The following is a 19,795-nucleotide window of genomic DNA, read 5'->3' on the forward strand; positions in this document are numbered from 1 at the left end:
TTCATCTGTGCTCACAGTACTGATTTAAGTACTCAACTGCCTTCCACTGTTGTGTTTGCAGTCTGTATTTTTAGACTTTCAAGGATGGTATTTTCCTTTGTTATTGTACAAGATGTACTAGTGACTGAGCAATATCATAATATAAGCAAAGAATGCAAAAGTGTTTTCGTTCAATTATGCAATACAGACACCCAAAGTTTACTAGTTGAAGCTCTGAAATGTCTATTTAGGAGTAAAAGATGTAAATAAGATCCTTATAGAGTGCATTTAAGAAAGTAGCAACCTTTGTCTCAACAACTAGTATATTGAAATAATTTTACGACCTATCTTTGGAGAAATTAGGAAGATCTCAGTTATAAATCACTGAGAGTAACCACCAGTCCTACTGTAACTAGATTCTAATTATTTTTCTAAGAGCTAGTAATAGGCTCAAAGTTCTTCCCTTTGAATGATCCACTTTTTTATCTAGAGACAATGACCTTGACAGCACTTAAACTGACAAGCAGAAATTCTCAGACTATACTGAGGAATAAACAGATACAGAAAGAGAGCAGAAAACTTTTCCTTAGATAGAAAAATATGCAAACAGTCAGGAGGAGATACAGAAGTAGTTTTTAAAGTAAAAGAAGATTTGAGATATGAATTGGAATAATCAGAAATAGAAATGGAGGGCAATTTCCTATTGAAAATGTGGATATTTGGAATATCATTGCTGCAAAAATAATGAATAAGACCTTATGGAGAGAAAGCTTCTTGCTATCTCTAAGCTAAATGCATAGCAGAAAAAATCCAAGAGGAACAGGTCTGGAATCTTTTGTCCAGACAAAATGATGCTTCAATAACAGTTTTTATTTTTGTTTCTTAAGAAACAAACAAACAAAGCCACTCCCAAACCCCAAAACAACCCCACAAAACAAATACACATGGAGATACACTGGCCACAAAAGGGATGAAAACCATAATCAAGTAGAAGCCATCCTTCCATGACTTTACTGATTTGTCAATCTAAGCAAATTTCCTTTCAGAATTTCATAGTTTCTGCCACATCCTAGCCACCACCTCCCTGAGCTTCAGCGAGCAACATGAGGTTCTTTGACTTGAGCTATGGAACACTGTCTTTTCCTGAGTCAGCTTAATTTTCTCTCTCAAAGAACATCAGAGCTACTTTCTTCACAGCAACTGACTTTTACTGCTGCCAGGGGAAGTTAGGCCAGCTTGAAAAAGAAAAACATCAGCCAACATCGTTGTCAAAAGAAGAGGAAGCAGCTGAAAGATACAGCCAGTGTCAAAGAGGCCCCTGTGTAATGCCTTGGGTGTGTGGGTACATCTGCAATCCAAACAAAGGCAGCTTCATTCAGCTGGGACTGAGGCAGCAATAGCCTTTCAACAGCTGAGCTGTGTGACTTTCATTGCATGGATTTCTAATACTCACAGAGCTTCATAATGAGATGAAAGAAACACAGGTAGAGTGGTGTAACACTGAAGAGTCTTTATTATCTTCTGAAATCTATTATTACTATAATGGTAGTTTTCCAGCATCAGCACAATTCTTACATTTTCCAGCTGACCCAGAGGAAACAAAAACTTGTGGGCTGCCAAACCTTAATGAGATTGAGTTTGACCACACTCGTGTAACACTGAGCTTCACACAGAGAAAATTTTGGGTTAAGCAAACAGCAATGTGTTGTGTTAGTGTTTAAGTATCAATGTAATATAGTAACTAAATCTATTCATAAGAAAACAACTGACAATTCAAATTTTGGTTTTTGTGAATTACATTGATTTCAGTGAAAGCAATAATCATCTGCATGGTATTTTTAGAAAATAAATGGAAAAAGTTAGTAATCAAAAGAACACATTCTGTGATCACACTAATCTGTTCTGCTTTTCACATGACACTTCCTGGCACAGTAGACTCTGATGGTATTAAAAAACTTAAGACAATTGTAAAGAATGACTTTTTTTTTATAAAGCAAGAAGCCTCTCCAGAAACAGTGCATATGCAGGACTTAGAGAAGGGTTTGATTTTTTAAGTCAAGACGTCTTGGAAAGAACAAAAAGCTAGACATTCAATTAATTCAGACTTAATTACTCCACTTTTCTACCTTTCAGTGGTTTGCCATCATTTACACTCAATGTCAGTGCAATTCTGCAAAGTAGACAGATGTATTTGAGCACCAGGATGCAAAACTCTACAGAGGTCATAAAAATACAATTGTATGAGTGTTACTACTCTTCTCAGAGTAATACGAAAAGGAAAATTATTCTAAAATTACGGTTCTCAAGTGACCAAAATGTAAATTTCTGTTTTATCCTTCTGGATGCTACAAATAATCTTCATGCCTCTTTTTTATTTACTGGTCACCTCCCTACACAACAAATCTAGGAATGCTAATTGCTTATCAAGCTACAATGCAACAGTGAGAGATGATTTGAACATTTAGACTTCCACAGACCACAGTGGTATGACAATCACTTGGTAAGATATTTGCATCCTCAGGGGACAAGTTTATTAGTATTCAGTGTCTCAAAATGAAAAACAAAGGCAATATAAATGTCCAGGCCCAAACTGGCATCAGTAAAGCAATTTTCTTTGTTTGGAGCCTGTATCCAAACCATCACCTTCAGATCCCTTGTTCAGGTGAAAGACAACAAGAAAGGTCACAGAGCAACCTTCAGATTTAGTGGGAAAATATCTCAAGAATTCAAAAAATTAAGTAAGAATGCTGTTAAGACTGACAATTTACTCCAAAAAAGTCTGCAAAAACGCTGAATCAGTTATATCTTCAGGATGTGCAATATAGGTTACTTAGGTCTATAGCAAAGTAATATGAAGACATTGTGACTGCAACGTATGATCCAAAGTACGTATTTGAAAGCAATGTGCATCCCCTGGAGCAGGATGAAAACAACATGCCAATCAAGTTTAAAAAGAACCTATGTGTAAGTAGTGTATAATAACACTTTAAGAATAGAGAAAAATAAGAAAGAATCATGTAAGAGCCACTGATTGAAGATTAATACTGACTTCAGTAATTTTGAAGTCCAGTTTGAAGAAAGAATAAGAAGATCAAAGCAAACAGCCTTTGTAGAATAGTTTGCACAGCAGGAAAACTGCAAAGTGGTTCCTAGTACCATTCCAGCAAAGCTGTGTTAGAGGACATTACAAATTGCAAAAACAACCTTTCACAAGGTGAGAAATGCTAGGATAAAAGTAATTTACACTTAATTCAGTCCCTTGTGCAAGTATGTTACAACAGGTCAGGTAAAGTCACATATACAATTTTTACACGCAAATTTACTGCACAAAGAAGATGGTTGTTCAGAAATGCTACTTATTCAACAAACCACTTTCCACAATATTAAAAAAGAGGTCTTGCAACACAGCAAGCATTTTTCAAGCCTTGCTGTGGTAACAGATGTTCTTAATTTGCTTCCTAATGCTAATCTATTGGGACAAAATGTAACATTATACATCTGTCTCAAAGGAGAGAATTGATTTCCAGCTGAAACACAACAGATGAATTTTCCTTATCTTTATGAAATGGAGAGGATAAATACACTTAACCTCTGTTCCCCATCTTTCAATTAGGAGGGCTAAAAGACAAATCATAATGGCTTGTGCACACCTAGACCTGATTTCTCTGAGAAGCAGCTGGCTCAGCACTTCTGATACAGCTGAGTGCTCACACTTCACCCACCACAAAGATTTCAATTCCACCATTCAGAAACAAGGAAGACTAAAAGATTTTTTTAAAAGATTTAAGAGGGTTGCCTAAAACTACTGCTTGCAAACAGATTCATAATATACAGATTCATGCCCAAGTACAGCACAGCCTTTCAAACTGAACAGCCTGAACACTCAGACATAACTTCCACCCTTCAATTAATGCTCCTCTTCACTCACTCACAAAGTGTCAACAACTAACACCTACCTGTGCATCCTTCACCATACCACCCCACTTCACTCCCAGTGCTGCCTCTCCCTGGGACTTTCAGGGGGCTGTGCCTCTAAAGCAAGGTATAACATGGTACTGAAGTTCACAGCAGAGCACATGAGAAAAGCAAGGTTGGACTGACATTGCTTATACAAGCCACACTTTACAAAGCTTTTGATTTGCAACTATCTAATGCATTGTTCTGTGGAAAGTAAAACTTGATTTTCATTAAATAAAAGTTTTCTGGGACATATCAATGCCTCACATCCTCCCTGAACAACCTGTACACACTGCAGAACCCTCAACCTCTCCTCCATGCAACTGCTCAACTTTGGACTATTCATACAGCCCTAATTCTTACTTTCCTTTCTTTGTTGTCCATTTTTCCTTATGCTTTAACCCCAGGCTATGTGCCCAAAAAGCAGGACTAATATTTATTTTCCTACTGCTGCCTTCCAGTCAGGATCTTGTTTCATTCCCATCTGAACTTAGCTTCCCTCCTTCCATAAGCATTTGGCCCAAGAGAGTGGTATATTGTTCTATCACAGTTCTTGGTTAATGGACTGTGTTTATCCAAATCACTGAAGATTCACTCTCAGAAGTAGCTGAATACAACTTTGTAAAGTTTATAACATTGTTAGTTGTTGAAAGGGGTCACTACATATTTTCAAGTCACCAGAACTTGTATTTCTTTGTGATAGGAAAAACAGGCACCATTTTAGATTTTCAAACCCTGCACCTTCAAAAGTGAACCTTTCTGGACAAAATGTCACTATAGAGTATGCCCATAAGATAGATATATTAATTAATATCACAACACATATATTTATTATATCTATATATAATTATATAGAGTACAAGTAATACATATAACAAAAACATTACATCATACAAAAATTATAACAAATTACATTATGCCTGGCAATTCCAGTTGACAGTCTGGAAGCAACTCTTACAATCCTAAAGGTGGCATTTCCTTAATGCAGAAATTGTTTAAAAGGGTTGATAGGGGGGTGGGGTGGTAGTGGAAGTAGCCAGCTTTGCACAGGTAAGGTGTGCAATTAAGCAGACTGAAGATTAAAGTAGTTCTGTGGGATTGCTACAAGTTTTAATCTTTCTATGTAAGCTTGAAGCTCTGTATTATGAATTCAGCCTCAAGCTACTTGATGGGTAGGTCTGTCCAAGATCAAAGACAATCAATTCAGTCCTTCAGCCATGAAGTTCTCTTCATGTTTTTGGTTTAGTTTCTTGGTTTTCTACCCTTTAAAAAAAATTAAAACCCAAGTATACTGTTTTACAGAACTTGCATTTTTTCTTAGTTCAAATAAATAGGAAAAAAAAAAAGAGATTTTAACATTTTCAGCTGGTCCTAATTATATTCTGTGCTTTTAAGCCAACAGGCAAAGATACTTAAAATAATAAAACCGATTCTGGATGGCATCTTCTATGCTCAAATGTAATTGCTTTTCTGAAGGGCATTTCAGAATGAAAACAATGTTACTAACATCTGCATGTAACATATACAGTGTTACTTCTTAAACTAGTGTTAAACTATAGAAAGGTGATCAAGTTACAAATAAAAATAACTACAACCAAGAAAGCTTTCTACAAAGAAATATTTTAGAGCAGAACTACACAGTATTGTAACACTAATATGTCTGGAACCCAAAATTTCAGTACAACCATCTTTAATTTCTAGTACATTAAATATCTCAATAAAAGCTACACAGACTAAGATGTACATAAATACTTCTTTGGATATGCATAGAGTTATTTGTTTTCCCTTAACAGGGACAGAACATACCAGATAAAATAAGTAGTTCAATAATTTCTGCATCTCCCAGATAGGCAGCAGCATGTAAAGGGGTCCTTTTCTCATTATCCTGTGGTAAGAGGGGGGAAAAAAGGTTTTATTTAAAATAAAAAAAGTATGGTTTAGCATTTTGTATTTTATGAAAAAACAGTGCATAAAAGTTCATCTTCCAAATATTGTACATTTCATACTTTTAAAAAACATAATTACTCTAAAGACATCAGTCACATTTACTAAGACAAGCATGCTTCTCCTTAAGGAGCTCTTAACACCTAAACAGTCAACTCCTGTTTTCCGGACACACAGGATGCTCATCACATCTTTAGATTAACCCATCAGTTATAAATAACCTTTCACTTGTCTTCTGAGACAAGAACTTGAGTCTATCCTACACAGTTAAAAACAGTGCGTCATTGTCATAAGCAACAATTAGTGAGAAACATTTTCTTTATGTTTAAAGCAATTTCAGAAGTCATTATTTAAATAGAAAATAGAAAAGTAATTAGAGTGTGTAAGGGCAAAAACAGTGGAATCCAATTTCAACTGTTTTGTTTATTGTAAATAAGCAAAGAGAAGGTAGAGGTGAAATTTATTTAGCAAAACACCCACTCTGCAATTAGCACCCAGTACTTTTAATTAGTTCAAGCTGATCTAAGGGCTTTCTGAAGGTACAAATCAGAGATCGTATTTATCCATGCACAGTAGATACCAATGAAGATTCTCTTTTGAAAGATTAATACAAAATATCCCTCAATTCTTTCAGGGTCAGTGCAAATTTCCCTGTATCAGCCTACAGCTTAATCAGAAAAATAAGATCACATCACAGTGAGTGATACCAACCAGTTTGCTCTCTGAAGGAAGGCTGGTGAGAAATCAGAAAAGAGACAGATAATCAGTCAGCATCCTGGTTCTGACCTAAGATCTGCTTGGATATCTAGATCTTTTTATTAGAGTTTCAAATACACTGGGTGGGAGGGATGAAGATTATATGCAGTAAGAACTTTTAAGTGGCAAGACATTTCTATTAATTCAACTGTTGTGTCATGACTATCATAAAATTAACACACATTTTTAATTGATATTTTACTGTGAAAAGCATTCTTCTCCCTTGAGAGAATAACTTTATTAAGTGAATACCGACTTGAGAGCTAGCATCATATAAGAATAAAATTAGAGTTCATGGCAGGAAAGATCTTATAGCAAAACTGGAGCTGAGACCCAAGAAGGTCTTCTGAAACACAAAAGACAACTTCAGAATTGGGAACATTCAAACCACTCCCTCTAAGACACACAACCTCTTGCCCTGAATAACCTACTCTCTGTCTAGTCCCTGCTCAGAAAAGGTCAAAGCTACACCGTCTGCCATATTAGCAACTTTTCCTAACAAAATTTTCTGAATTACATGCAAGAAATTCCAAACTGAGCAGTGCAAACCTGACACTGATTCACCCTAAGGAATCAGTGCTACACCTATCTCTAACACCACATAGTACCTCACTAATTTCATTCCAGGATGTCTCATATGCAGTGTACACATACAGGAAAATAAAAGACAGGCCCCTGTTACCAAGGACTTGCTATCTCAGGAAAAAAATAATAATTAAAAAAAAAATACCAGAAGCACAAGAGAAAAAGAAAAGCAACACAAATATTAAACTTGCCTCCCCAGCTGAAAGACATTAAAGACCAGCCAGCAGTGAAAATCTGTTTTCATTCCTCCAGTTTGGAGAACAGAGCTCCTATAGGTAGCTAGCACTGAAGCCTTTTTGATGATAATGCTAAAGAGCCTATGAAATAGAGATTAAGGAACACAGAAGAATGACTATGATAGTATACCATCCACAATTTCATTACAGAATTAGAATAAGATGGGCCATGAGCACATTCTTCTGTAGAGACAGCATTTACACAGGAACATTAATGAAAACTGAATTCTCCACTTTTATTATAAAAATGTTCATCACACTTGTGTTGTTGGTGTCTTTGTTTTTGTTTTGTTGTTTTTGTTTGGTTTGGGGTTTTTGTTTGTTTGGAGTTTTTTGTTTTAGTTTTTGTTGTTCTTTTTTGTTTCGGGGTTTTTCTTTCAGTTTTTAACATCTCAGTGACAGAATTCATACATGTAACCAACGGGACAGAATGAGTCAGAAATCTTCCAAGAAAATGCTGGACAGAAGGGAGGTGTTTATCTAGAAATACACTAATCACCAAACCACAAATACATTTTCCTGAAACACCCATGGTCCAAATTTCTGAGGGATTTCAGACATACTTCTACAGAAAGTCCAACCTCTCTTAATGAAAACATTGAGCATCCTGAAACCATCAAGATACAAACATAAAAGCAGCTTAAACACAAGAAGCATTTCCACTCCAGCACTCCTGCTTCCAGGCAGCAAGCTTCCAGTCATGCAAATATTTCAGTTTTGCTGCTCTTAAGCTGACAAATTGAAAATACTCAAAGCCCAACTCCCAGTTGTGCAGCAGGGAGTACAAACTGGGAGCATAGGTATGCAGGAGGTTGGAGATGTCCCTGCTCTCTGCAGCACCAGGGCAGCACTGCTGGGACACTCATGGCTTGTCACCTTCTGGGTCAACTCCAGAGTTTGGCATTTCAACAATCTGAAGCCCCAGGGTATTTTACTGACCACAAATATTCCACATGCTGGGGGTGCTTTGACAGAAGCCCTGGCCTTTCTTTCCCTTCTAGTTTCACAGCTGGCATTTTTTTGATGCTTCCAAACAATTTATTTTTAATTTAACTTCTCTGTGCAAAAGTTTTTGCTTCAGTATTTTAAGACCTGGTTTTCAGAACTTGTTATAAAAACAGAAACGCTTCATTCAGCAACCTCTTACGAAGAAGTTTTTACTTCCACTAAAGGAAAATTCTCATTTTGCTCCATCTGAACCCTTACATTTAATTAATGAATTTTAATAAATGAAGTCTGAGTAAAATTAAAGAGAATTCTGTATTTTAAATGCTACTAAAAAACACTGCTGAACAACTAGTTCAGAATAAAAAGTACTACAACTACTTTTTATTAAAAAGATATTCATTTGCTGAACAAACTTTATTTGCAAATACAAACTACTGCATGGAAAGGATTACGTTAAATAACACTAAAAAAGCTTTCAGCTTTAACAAGGAACTTTGGAAGCCAACTTCTTGCAGCACTGGTATTATCATACTAATATAAATACTGGCCTTAATATTCTTCCTTCAATTTCATAAACCTAAATGACACTAAAAGAAAAGTTTTAGTAGAGAAGGGATTTTGTACATAATAGTCACCATTATACAGAATGTAAAATTGAACACTGTTGGTACTATTTAATTCCAAGTATTGCAATGTTGCAGCATTATTTGACAACACAGAAAGCAAGCGTTGTGGCACCTTCATTTTCCAATTCAAAAATCTGCAAGGCAAATGGGACTGTCACAACTCTAAATCAGCTGTAATGGTAGTAAGGAAACAGATCACACTGATTGCATTAGGCAGGTTTTACATAGTTGAAAATGCACTTTCAACCTTTTTAAACTTCTTGCTTCCAGCAGAAACAACAAAGGAATTTATATTCCCAATAAGAAACTCACAAGTTTAATTCCAGATATTGGTCAATGCTGCCCCTAAACTAAAAAGCAGTAAAAGGGCTCAATTCTTAGGGAATCAGTTTTCAGAATGGCAGTTCTGTGCCACCAAAACCCAAGTATCATATCCATATGTGCCTTTGGGATTGCATTATGTGAAAAATATATAATACTACCATTCCCAGTACTTCCATTTATCAAGTTTCCCAAGCATTTCAATCTACACAGGAATTTGCATAAGATGACAACACAAGAAACACATAGGAAAAGGACTTATGACCCTGTTAAAACCAAATTTGGGATAAAGTGACATAGACAGTGGCACTGTGAGCTTCTTCACAAACTCTCCTAACCTAGAACAATGGTAATGCCCCTTTGCTTCTTTTTACCTAAACCAGAAGCTTTAATTGCTTCACCATGTATTTCATGTATCAAAACTTCTATAAGGAATACATCTATGCTAATTTAAAGATGCAGGTTTCAAACCTACCTATTTTTAAAGTATCCTTTGAGATGTAACAATATATTCCCGGTTCGGGTTCTATCTCAGTAATTGATTTAGAGTAACTGCATACAACTACAGAGAGTCTTAAGCAGCTAGATGCCTTGAAGGCAGATCTCTTATCCAGTAAGACTGCCATAACCAGTCTATGATTTCCCCAAGAGTATATTAGAATATAACTTCAATTTGACCTTCAAATAGTTCAACATCTACTGACCTGGAATCTTTGAATTAAAGTATTTTTTGAAATCCCAGAATGCAACTTCCCTCTTCAGAAAAACTCCTCTTTAGCCTATCTGCTCTTCAAAAAGTATTATTGCAAAAATTTTGCAATAACACTTTAAAATACTCTCATTATTTCATGATCACACTCACAAAATATCAGTTAATAGGTGTTTTGTGCTGTATGACTTGTCATCTGTCTGCTTCTAGTACCATCTGTTCCTGGTAGCAATCAACCCTAAATACATGATCACGAATCTTACATGAGTTTCAATTCCAGCATACCGTGCAGTAGCTTTAATAAACATTCTTTATAAGTGAAACTGCATTTAAATATAACTTTTGGCATATTTTTCAGTTAGGTTAGAGAGACAGGACTTTTCAGCCAGGATGATGGGTAACTCCTGAGTTCATGGAAAATGTGTAAGAATGTGATTACAAAGTATTTCTAATTCTTTGATAGTGTCCAGTACCACAGAGGTCTTTCCCAGTGTGAAGTTCCAGTGCTACACTTGGAAGTCATTGGAACAACAATTTTTAGTTACAGATTTTGCTACAGTTCTTAGAATAATAATTTCATCAGGCAGAATAACTGCCTACTCTAACTCAATTTCTTGTTCCTATATAGAAAAAAGAACTCATGTAAATATTTGGCCTTTACATTCCAACTTAAAACTTCTTAGAAGTTTACTTTAGGTACTTGATTCCTGAAATGAAGTATATACATCTTCAGAAGTATGTTTAATCACAACAGCGTCTTAAAAACACATACCTACATTTGAAAATTAGTGAACTAAAACTAGAAGAAAAATATTAAGTGTACTAGATTTCCAATACTTGTAAATATGTGAGAAATTAATACTGTATCCCTACTCTACCTTAACTGTAATTCATCTGCTATTTCTTTGGATTTTTTCCTTGTACTTTTAAGTAAATTCCATGAACTTTGCATTGTCAAAAATTAACAAATTTCTAACCAATTTTGTTCGACATAATTTTTGGAAGCAAACTTCTATTTTCTCACCATATTTCAAAATTAAGGTTCATATCCAATATAGAGAGCAAGTTAATGTTACACTAATGGTCCCCTGCATGTTTAAAATATGAGGAAAGCACGACAACAACCACAAAAATAATGCGTATTACATGGCTAACCACAAAGTAGCCTTTGAAGCCAGATAATAGCCACATTTTAGATGAAATTATTAGATTTGTCATACTGACTCCATTAATTTCTTTAACTAATTGTCATGCTCCTATTTGTATGAACACTTGTACTGCACTTGAAAGAAACATTTTTGAAAGCCTAGTATTAAACCTTCACTAGTAAGACCTTATCAATTCTCATTACATTTCATGCCATATCCTCTTCACGCCATCTATTAGGAGGGCAGAGCAAATGCAGACCTCCAAACAGTCACAAAAACCCAGGGAGGAATCTTTGCCTTCTTGCTCATTAAGATAGTGACCATTGCCTTGAAAGACCTTATCTTGTAGGAGAAAAGAAGTGGTTTTAGCAAAAAGGGTCATGTCAGTTGTAATCTGCCAAACCCCAGAGCTGTTTCTAGTTAAGATCTTCAGTGCAAGTTTAATAGTGCATGCTCTTTGCTTGTTTCTAGCCCAAAATAATAATAATGTTAATGATAATAGAAACAACAACAGTAATAAAAACTGTCACACCACGGATTAGGCCACAAAGTCATTTACTCATGAGTATCACTCATGGCATTGTGAGTTTGTGGAGGCCTTAATTAAACTGGATGGCAGCTGAAGGTTACCAAAAAAAAAAAAAAAAAAAAGTGAAGTCAGGAGAGAGCTACAAAGTAGCCTGGAAAAATGTCACCGGAGCACCATTTTACAACAAACGGAGTTTACCTGAACATAAGTCATGCTAAACACTTGTGTTCCTTGAGAGCACAAGCTCACAATTTTCTAAATTGCCACAAGTAACAAAAATAAAATATAAAGTCCTATAATAAGATCATCTTGAGTAGATCTACACTGACACAGAAAACAACCAGGAAGCACTGTTACTTGTAGCATGTTAGAAAAAATGACTACCAGCTATATAATTCCAAAAGAGACGCTAACTCTCCACTCCAAAATCTGCTTTTCCAAATATCAAAATCAAACACTCAGCAAATGCAGATGGCCAGATTTTGCAAATGGGCGTATTTCAGAAACCAGACAGAAGTTTAACTTGAGTCTGAGTGAACAGGATGAGCAAAAGGGGGGAAACACATGCTGAGTGGCATTAAAAGCTACAGAAATGAAAAAAATCTGATCTGTGCTGATTTCATTACTAATGGCAGTCATAAATGGCTAAGAAATTTCGCTATAAAAACGATGAAGCTATATTCACATTTACACCATAAGAAATGAATGAATAAGAGCAACGCAGTGAACCTTGGTCAGGAACCATCCTTCCCCTGGACAGTGAGTTATCTGCCACAGTGAAAGACTTTGGGGGGCAAAAAAGTATCACATGTGCCAAACTGGAGTTTTAGAGTCTATAAAAACAGTGACCAACTATAATGCATTCCATAACCAAACAACTGTCCTTTCCTTTTCTGACCACTGGAACATCCCAGGCAATCAAGTTTCTTTCCTAACATGAAACCTGGGGAATATTTAGTTTAAAAAAAAAAAGCAAACATTTGACTTTGACCTTTATCTAGAGGAGAGCAAAATGAAACTATCTGTTTGCACACCATTTGCATGCACAGAAATGAGAAACCCCACCCAGAAGGAGGGAGGGAAGAATTCGGATTGAATGGTTTTGCTGTCTGGACATACTTTGCAGTTCCAAAAGCATCCTCATTTAGCATGATACCTACAGGCATTTTTAAATGGAATTTTTGTGACTGAATTTAAAGCTCAAGTTCACAGAACAGCACTAAATCCATGGAAAATAATTTAGTTCCCATTCAGGTAATGATTCTAATCAAATGAGAAACCTAAAACTGATAAAAATCTTTATCCTTACTGAACTACTGCATACAATTCACACACAATATAAAAACTTATAAACAAAAAGCACATTGAAGGTTTGGTTCATTTCTAAAATGCCTGAACACTAAAAGCAATCTGGTGGGAAACATTTAAAATTAAGTTCGCACAGAAAAAAGATCAAAACATCATCCATATATATTTATATATATATATATAATAGTGACGTATTGGAACATTCAATTACATTCAACCATTTCTTATTAAAAATTCCTTTTCAGAAAAAAGTAAGATAGCTCACTTGTATGTTTGTACTATTCTTAAATAACACCTGAAAACACCTTTTATAAAAAATTGTACAAAAAATACCAAGAGTTCAAGTTATATGAGCAAACATCGGATGCCAAAGTGCTCTTGTCCAAAAGACAATCTAGTCTTTAACTTCAGCACTCAGTAGAACAACTCGTCAGGAAGATGACAGAAGAAAACTTGCTGCCTTAACTTTTATTGAATCCCAAACTTTACTGTCCATGGAAACTCAGCAGCGTGTGATTTTAAATGTAAGTTTATAATACACTACCAAAAAAGATTGGTAAAAAAGGGACCTGAAGCTCAGAACACTTCATGTTGTTAAATAACACTATTCCAGACATCTTTTAATTAAAGAGTTAACTTCAAATGCTGTCTTACATCACAAGAATCAGGTACAAAACATGATTCAGGTGTAATTGTTTGAAGCCCTGTTCATCTGAAAAGAGTGGCCCCAAAAGAAAGACATATGAAAGTGAGTCACATTTACAGCAAGAAACAGCTATTAAGCTTCAAACTCCAGCTAAGATTATGATTGCTGGACCTTACAGACAGCTGAAGTCTCATTCAGAACATGAGAGTAAAAAAATCTCATTTAAATATGTCCAGTAAAAAAAAATATACAAGTTATTTTGATGTGGTTAAGGTGCTTAAAAAGTGAGATTCAGTACATGAGCATGTCTCGTTCACATACGAGAACAGAAGTACTTGAGGTATTCTGGTAGACACTGTATCAATATTTCTCACAACTAAAAAAGTCCACAACAAGAAGATTTTTTGACTTGCAGTCAAGTATTTCAAGAAGCACATTTTGAAACAACTAAACATCTGTACTTTTCCACTTTCAAGTAATTCACCTCAAAACCACTTATCTTCAATTGTTCTTTTTTGAAAGTAGTCAGTCAGAGTGTTTTTTGGAAACACACATCTTCTCATATCCTTTAACCTTTGTGTTCCATTCAGGTTTTGTAATATTGCTATCATAATTCTGCTGGTCAGGTTTTAGAACTTGCATATGGAACAACTGCAGCTTGCAAGGAAAGCCAAACCTAGGTTTTTACATGCTTTTACATTTTTACATGCTATGTAGACATTTTTACACAACATATAAGTGTTTCTGGCTGAATGATCAGGGCCAGGATTTCTTGTGAGTGAACGCAAGCATTCATTTGTATATTGGATAAGGACCTGAATAACTAAGCAGGTTTTGTGAGTTGCTGCTCCCGTTCACTGAAAAGTTCCGACATCAAGAATTGGTGGCATTTATCACTAATAAAGGTTACTGAATTCTTGCCCAATACATAGAACAAATAAAGAGCTATTCTGTACTCTTTGGTAAGAGCAACTCGATCTTACAGTGCAGCTGAGGCATTTTGGATGCATTTTCCTTCCTTTAACTTGGGAATAAAAGAGAGTAATTTTTAGGGCCAAGAGTATTTGTTAGTATGCTAAATCACTGTGGGGGAGAGAGCTAAAAAAAAAAAGTTACTGAAATTAAAACATACCCATCCATTAACCTCTAGAGCATTCAGAACTCTGCTATATTAAAAAAAAAAAAGACAACAAAAAACCACACAAAACCCCAACAACAACAACCACCAAAAAAAGAGCAAACACAAAAATCCCCCAATGAATAACATTGAAAATACCTGCCCTTGGCTTTACCCTTCCCTAATTCCAATTATATGATTTGTAGACATTTACCTAGTATTTATGGCAGAAGCAAACCCCAGCTTTTAATCAGAATACAGTTGCTGGTAAGAAAAATGGTAAATAATTCTGAAACTATTTGAAAAAAAAAAAAAAAGACAGCATGAGAAAACAATGGATTTTCCATAATGAGAGTACAGTGCTGTGGAGCACATTATGTAACCCAGCCTGTGCTCACAGAGCGAGCTGGAATAGGGGCACTGCCTCGTCTTACAGTGTCATCATCTGTAATGTCTGAGGACACAAATAAGAAAATATGCCAAGAGAGAAAACAGTACAATACAGGCTCTGTTTATGCTCCAGTGAAAGATCACACACCACACTAGGTAAGGTATGCACATCTCCATCACAGTTTAAATCCAGCACATTATGTTCAGGCCACTGACACTTTTGTTCAGAAAAGCTGGGGTTTCTGCCCTTTTCATTGCAAAGGCAAGTGCTCAAATGACAACCACCAATGTAAAACAGCATTTGTACCACTAACTGCATTGTCTTGCTGACAGGAAAAGATGTGCTTTTCAGGTTGTGTGTTTAATGTTAGCACCTCTTCTTGGAGCAAGCCAAAATATTTTCCTGGTGTGTGTTAAGTTAAACAGCTTCATGAAGTAAGGTCATCTAGTCAGAATATGCAAATCTCTTCTGGTAAGAGACCCACCATCCTGAACTCCAAACAGCATACAACACAATCTGTGCTAATACAGAGGCAAATTGCTAGGCAAGAAAAATTCTTCAGGACACATCTGCTCTGAAGAACAAGAGTAAAACAAGAGTAAAAAAAATTTCCACCCAACAACAGTCTGCAACAGAAAATTAATAGTCCCCATACTGCTGACAAAAAAAAAGCCCAACAGAAAGCCTCTGATAGTGGGGATAAGAACTCATCTAAAACTGCTGTTTACCTTAGGATCAAAGTATCTTATTTGCACTATTCCTTAGGCTAAGTGGACTTGGGATAAGCTTAGAAGATAACTGTCATTATAGGAAAAGCTTGCAACAACTGAGGCAAGATACTTGCACTCCTTTGAGACAGCAAGTCAGCATCATGTAATTTATTTATAAGTTACCATAATTACACATATACATATGTATATAACTAGTATTTCATACAAATTCAAACAGATATTAAATTAATGATCAGGAAGGATGATAATAATAAAGTAGGATTTCAAAAGATTGAAAAGAGAACAGAATTCCACTGGTTTTGGATTCAGAAAGGTACAGGCTGATATCATAGGCCTGAGAAAATACCCCCTTAGAACTTCATAATCAAGACGTTGTATCTGAACTGTTTGAGCATACACTTCCCCAAGAACTCATTGCAATGACCTTTCAGTTCCTTTGTCCTGAAACCAGTACAAGCCTTTTTAGGTCCTATTGACAGTAGACAAGAGTCATCCTCCCTGGGTATTTATGGGACAGCCCTCTCTATACATCATTCAGCAAACAAATGAGAAACACTTTCTTTTCACTGTTTTTGATATACATCCTTCCCTTATTAAAGCAGATTTAAGGAACTTAAAAGGTTCTTCATGTAGAGCCTGTGTACAAGGGCCAAACTGGACAAAGGAAATTATGTTTACAGATAGCATACTGGATATCCCACAGTAAGATAGCTTTAACCACTTGCAAAGTGGAGAAAATTGTCTTGTGCAAAGGTGTGTTGCATATGCAGAAATTATTTTCATCCACAAAATGACTACAAATAATCAGTAAATTAAAATCCTATCTTGCTTTTCCCAGCAATGCACTCTTTAAGGACTGTCCATGTTGGAAGCTAATGCACATTAAAACTGTTGAACTTTTTTCTTCTCTCTGCTCTTTCAGTGGGGATGTTCTGTTCTAAAATACCAATCCTTTGCATGTCAGGCACAGCAAGTGCCAGGAATAACTCCAGTAAGCTCTAACTATTCAAGACCTTGCCTCTAGCTTGTTTTGTAAAAGCAGGAGGAAAAACAGAACTTCAATTATGCTTTGAAGGTTACAATCTTAAGCAATAATCACTAAAAGTAAAATGCCAAATTGCACATTATCTGCAAAATCATTACTGCTAAGAATCACACTGGATATTCAAACTCTTGAAACTTTAAAAACTCTTCAAACATTTAAATTTGAAGTAATTATTCATGGCTCTCTACACCAATGACAATTTTTCAATGTTGAAGAAATAACAGTGACTGAAACAAAAGCTGTCTGTCAAATTCCCAGAATGCAGAAGAAATTCAGAGTTTGGCCAATACAGTAAAACACTGCCATGCAGACATCCAGGCTTGTTTGCCCAGTTTAGCAAACAGCAAATCCACATTAGCATAGTACTGGGCAAGCTTACTAGGCTGATGAAGAGGGTATGTCAGCCTGAGTAGCACACCACACCAATATTAATTCATACTAAAGTCTCTAAGGAATAATTCTCATTTCCTGTTCAAGGCACCAGCATGCTGTGTAAGCACAATATTCTTCTCAGTCCTAGCCTTTGTAATGGTAACTTTTCTGGGAGCTACTGCTCATAAGCCTGGTGTACTGAGTTGCAATTTGATGGTGTTGGTCAGATTATCCCTATAACTCTGTTGAAGGTATGTTTGTTTGTACCACTCTAGTAAGAGTAGTAACTCAGTACATTTGAAAATCTCATTTGCAGAGGCTAAATACAGTGTTATTGACATGAAGCAAAGAATTACTCCTCTTTGCACTGGCAAGTTTCTCTCATTAAACATTTAAATTCTGAAGAAAAATGTCTAATTATACAGATTTGTATTTAAAACATCTTGAATCTATTTCCACACCAGAAGACAAACTCAGCACCATTTGGACACACTTTATATTGAGGCTGGAAAACATGATTCACTCTAAAGCACTACAAAGGAAGTAAGATATCTGATTAATCCTTACAGATGACATGCTTGAAAAACATTCTACACTAATTAACAGGAAATGCTCAATTTTAGAGTTAAGTTACAGTAAAGAACTTCTAGATGAAAAATTTAAATCTTCTTTGAGTAGCTGGTAGATACTATTTAAAATATGTAACTGGCATCAAGTTTCCACTACACTTGGAAGAATTAGTCCTTGAAGTTCTCCATTTCTGGAATCAGTCAGGCTTCAGATCAACTGATCAAACAGCCTAATATCCAATCCTTTACAAGTAGAATCAGCTTTTGTATAGAAAGAGCTTCCCTGCATTTCCTGCAGCAAAATTTCTTCTTATCTCTTCAGATTCCTAACATGAATATTCATGTATTTAAGAAGGCACTTCATTCTTTACCAAAATAACTCCTGGACACTCCCATACGGTAGTGCTACGCTTCCTTTCCTCCTTTAAAAACACCTCACTAAAACTTGATCAGGCTTACTTACTTATGTTGCAGTGTTTCACAAGCTCTGTCTCTTGTTAATATCACGCCACACACATTGACCTGTGCTATTCACGAAAATGCCCTTCCAAAAACCAATTCTTAGACTTTCTTACATGCAAGACACTTCAGCTCCACATTAAAAGCTGATGTATAGATGCAAGTTGTGAGAAGGCACAACCTGCTCCTGTTTGCTCAAGATCACAAACATTCTCCACCAAACCAGAATTCTTCACAGAATCTTCTTGCCATTTTTCAGATGTGAAGAAATTTCAATTAACTGAACACATTATATATCAAACAGGAGTCTCATATGACCCATAATTTCATCAGGCTGGTCACACAGGAAACGGGGGTTCCTGTTTGTGGTGGAAACACTTATAAAGTTTAGTACAGAGACTATCTAGAAGCAGAAAGCAATACAGTACCCTGAGATGCACATTGGACAAAAATCCAAATGTTTAAGGAGAAAGAAACATCTTTCGAAAGCTGTATTTTATTAGAAGTATGTAGGCAAACAAATAGAGAAAATGAGAATTAACATCAATCCCTGAGATTATACACTATATTTTTCCCACCCATAAATTCGAAAAATATATTTACATATACTACACAAAAAATGAAACCATACCAAATTAAAGCCATTAACTATTTAAAATGCCTCTATCTAATTACAAAAGCTCTCATTTCTTATTACAGATCCGTTCTGAGTAAGAGATAGGTATAATTATTATTTAAATGAGTAATAAAAATTCTTCAATTGGAAGTTAGCAGTAGAAGGGTCTGAAGGCACACACAGCTTGTTTTGTGCTTTATGCCCATCTTGAGTTCACCTGTGCTTTGTGAAGTCTCACAACCCCTCACTTGCCCAATATAAGACTTCTGGGCCTCTGCTCCAGCACCTGAAGCTGGGTTCCAGGCAGAGGCTGCCAGGCAGCAGCTGCTGCCCTGAGTTTCTCAGCAGTGTATTTTACTGCAGGAATTCTCTTTATTAGTGTTTGTTTATAAAGGAATGTTTTATTTCCTCCCAACCTCCTGCAGTTATTTCAAAGGACTGTTCTCACTGTCATTTCATTACATATCTACTGTTCATAACATTAGGTAAGTGACCATTTAAAAAACAATATATAAGCTCACATTTTGTATTTAACTTGTATGCATTTATATACAGGCATACACGTGCCTGTGTTCTTTCAAAATATGCAGGAAAACTCAGGGGGAATCACTGCTTAAAACACCCAAGGATGAAACTGAATTAAAATAACTAGCACCAAGCTCTAAATTATATCATACCCTATGTTCTCATAATATTAAAAAGTCTTTCAAAATCACAAATACCTGTAATTGTATCCCCCAAATCTGCTACACTCTAAACTGGAGAAAAAAACATATTACAAATAATGTTCAACCAAGCAGAAA

The 19,795-nt window shown here is 35.8% G+C and overlaps 1 protein-coding gene across 4 annotated transcripts in view; it reads right to left on the minus strand.

Moving 5' to 3' along the window:
- The window catches only part of ANKRD28 (ankyrin repeat domain 28), a 121,608-nt gene that overhangs the window by 49,431 nt on the left and 52,382 nt on the right, over window positions 1–19,795 (minus strand). For all 4 annotated transcript variants that reach the window (XM_085051035.1, XM_085051036.1, XM_085051034.1 and 1 more), the window contains one exon: window positions 5,743–5,821. In XM_085051035.1, the coding sequence (XP_084907161.1) occupies window positions 5,743–5,821 (79 nt within the window). The remainder of the gene's footprint in view (window positions 1–5,742; window positions 5,822–19,795) is intronic.

The sequence above is a fragment of the Lichenostomus cassidix genome, chromosome 2, assembly GCF_008360975.1.
Source record: "Lichenostomus cassidix isolate B80296 chromosome 2, HeHo_3.0, whole genome shotgun sequence".
Lineage (NCBI taxonomy): Eukaryota > Metazoa > Chordata > Aves > Passeriformes > Meliphagidae > Lichenostomus > Lichenostomus cassidix.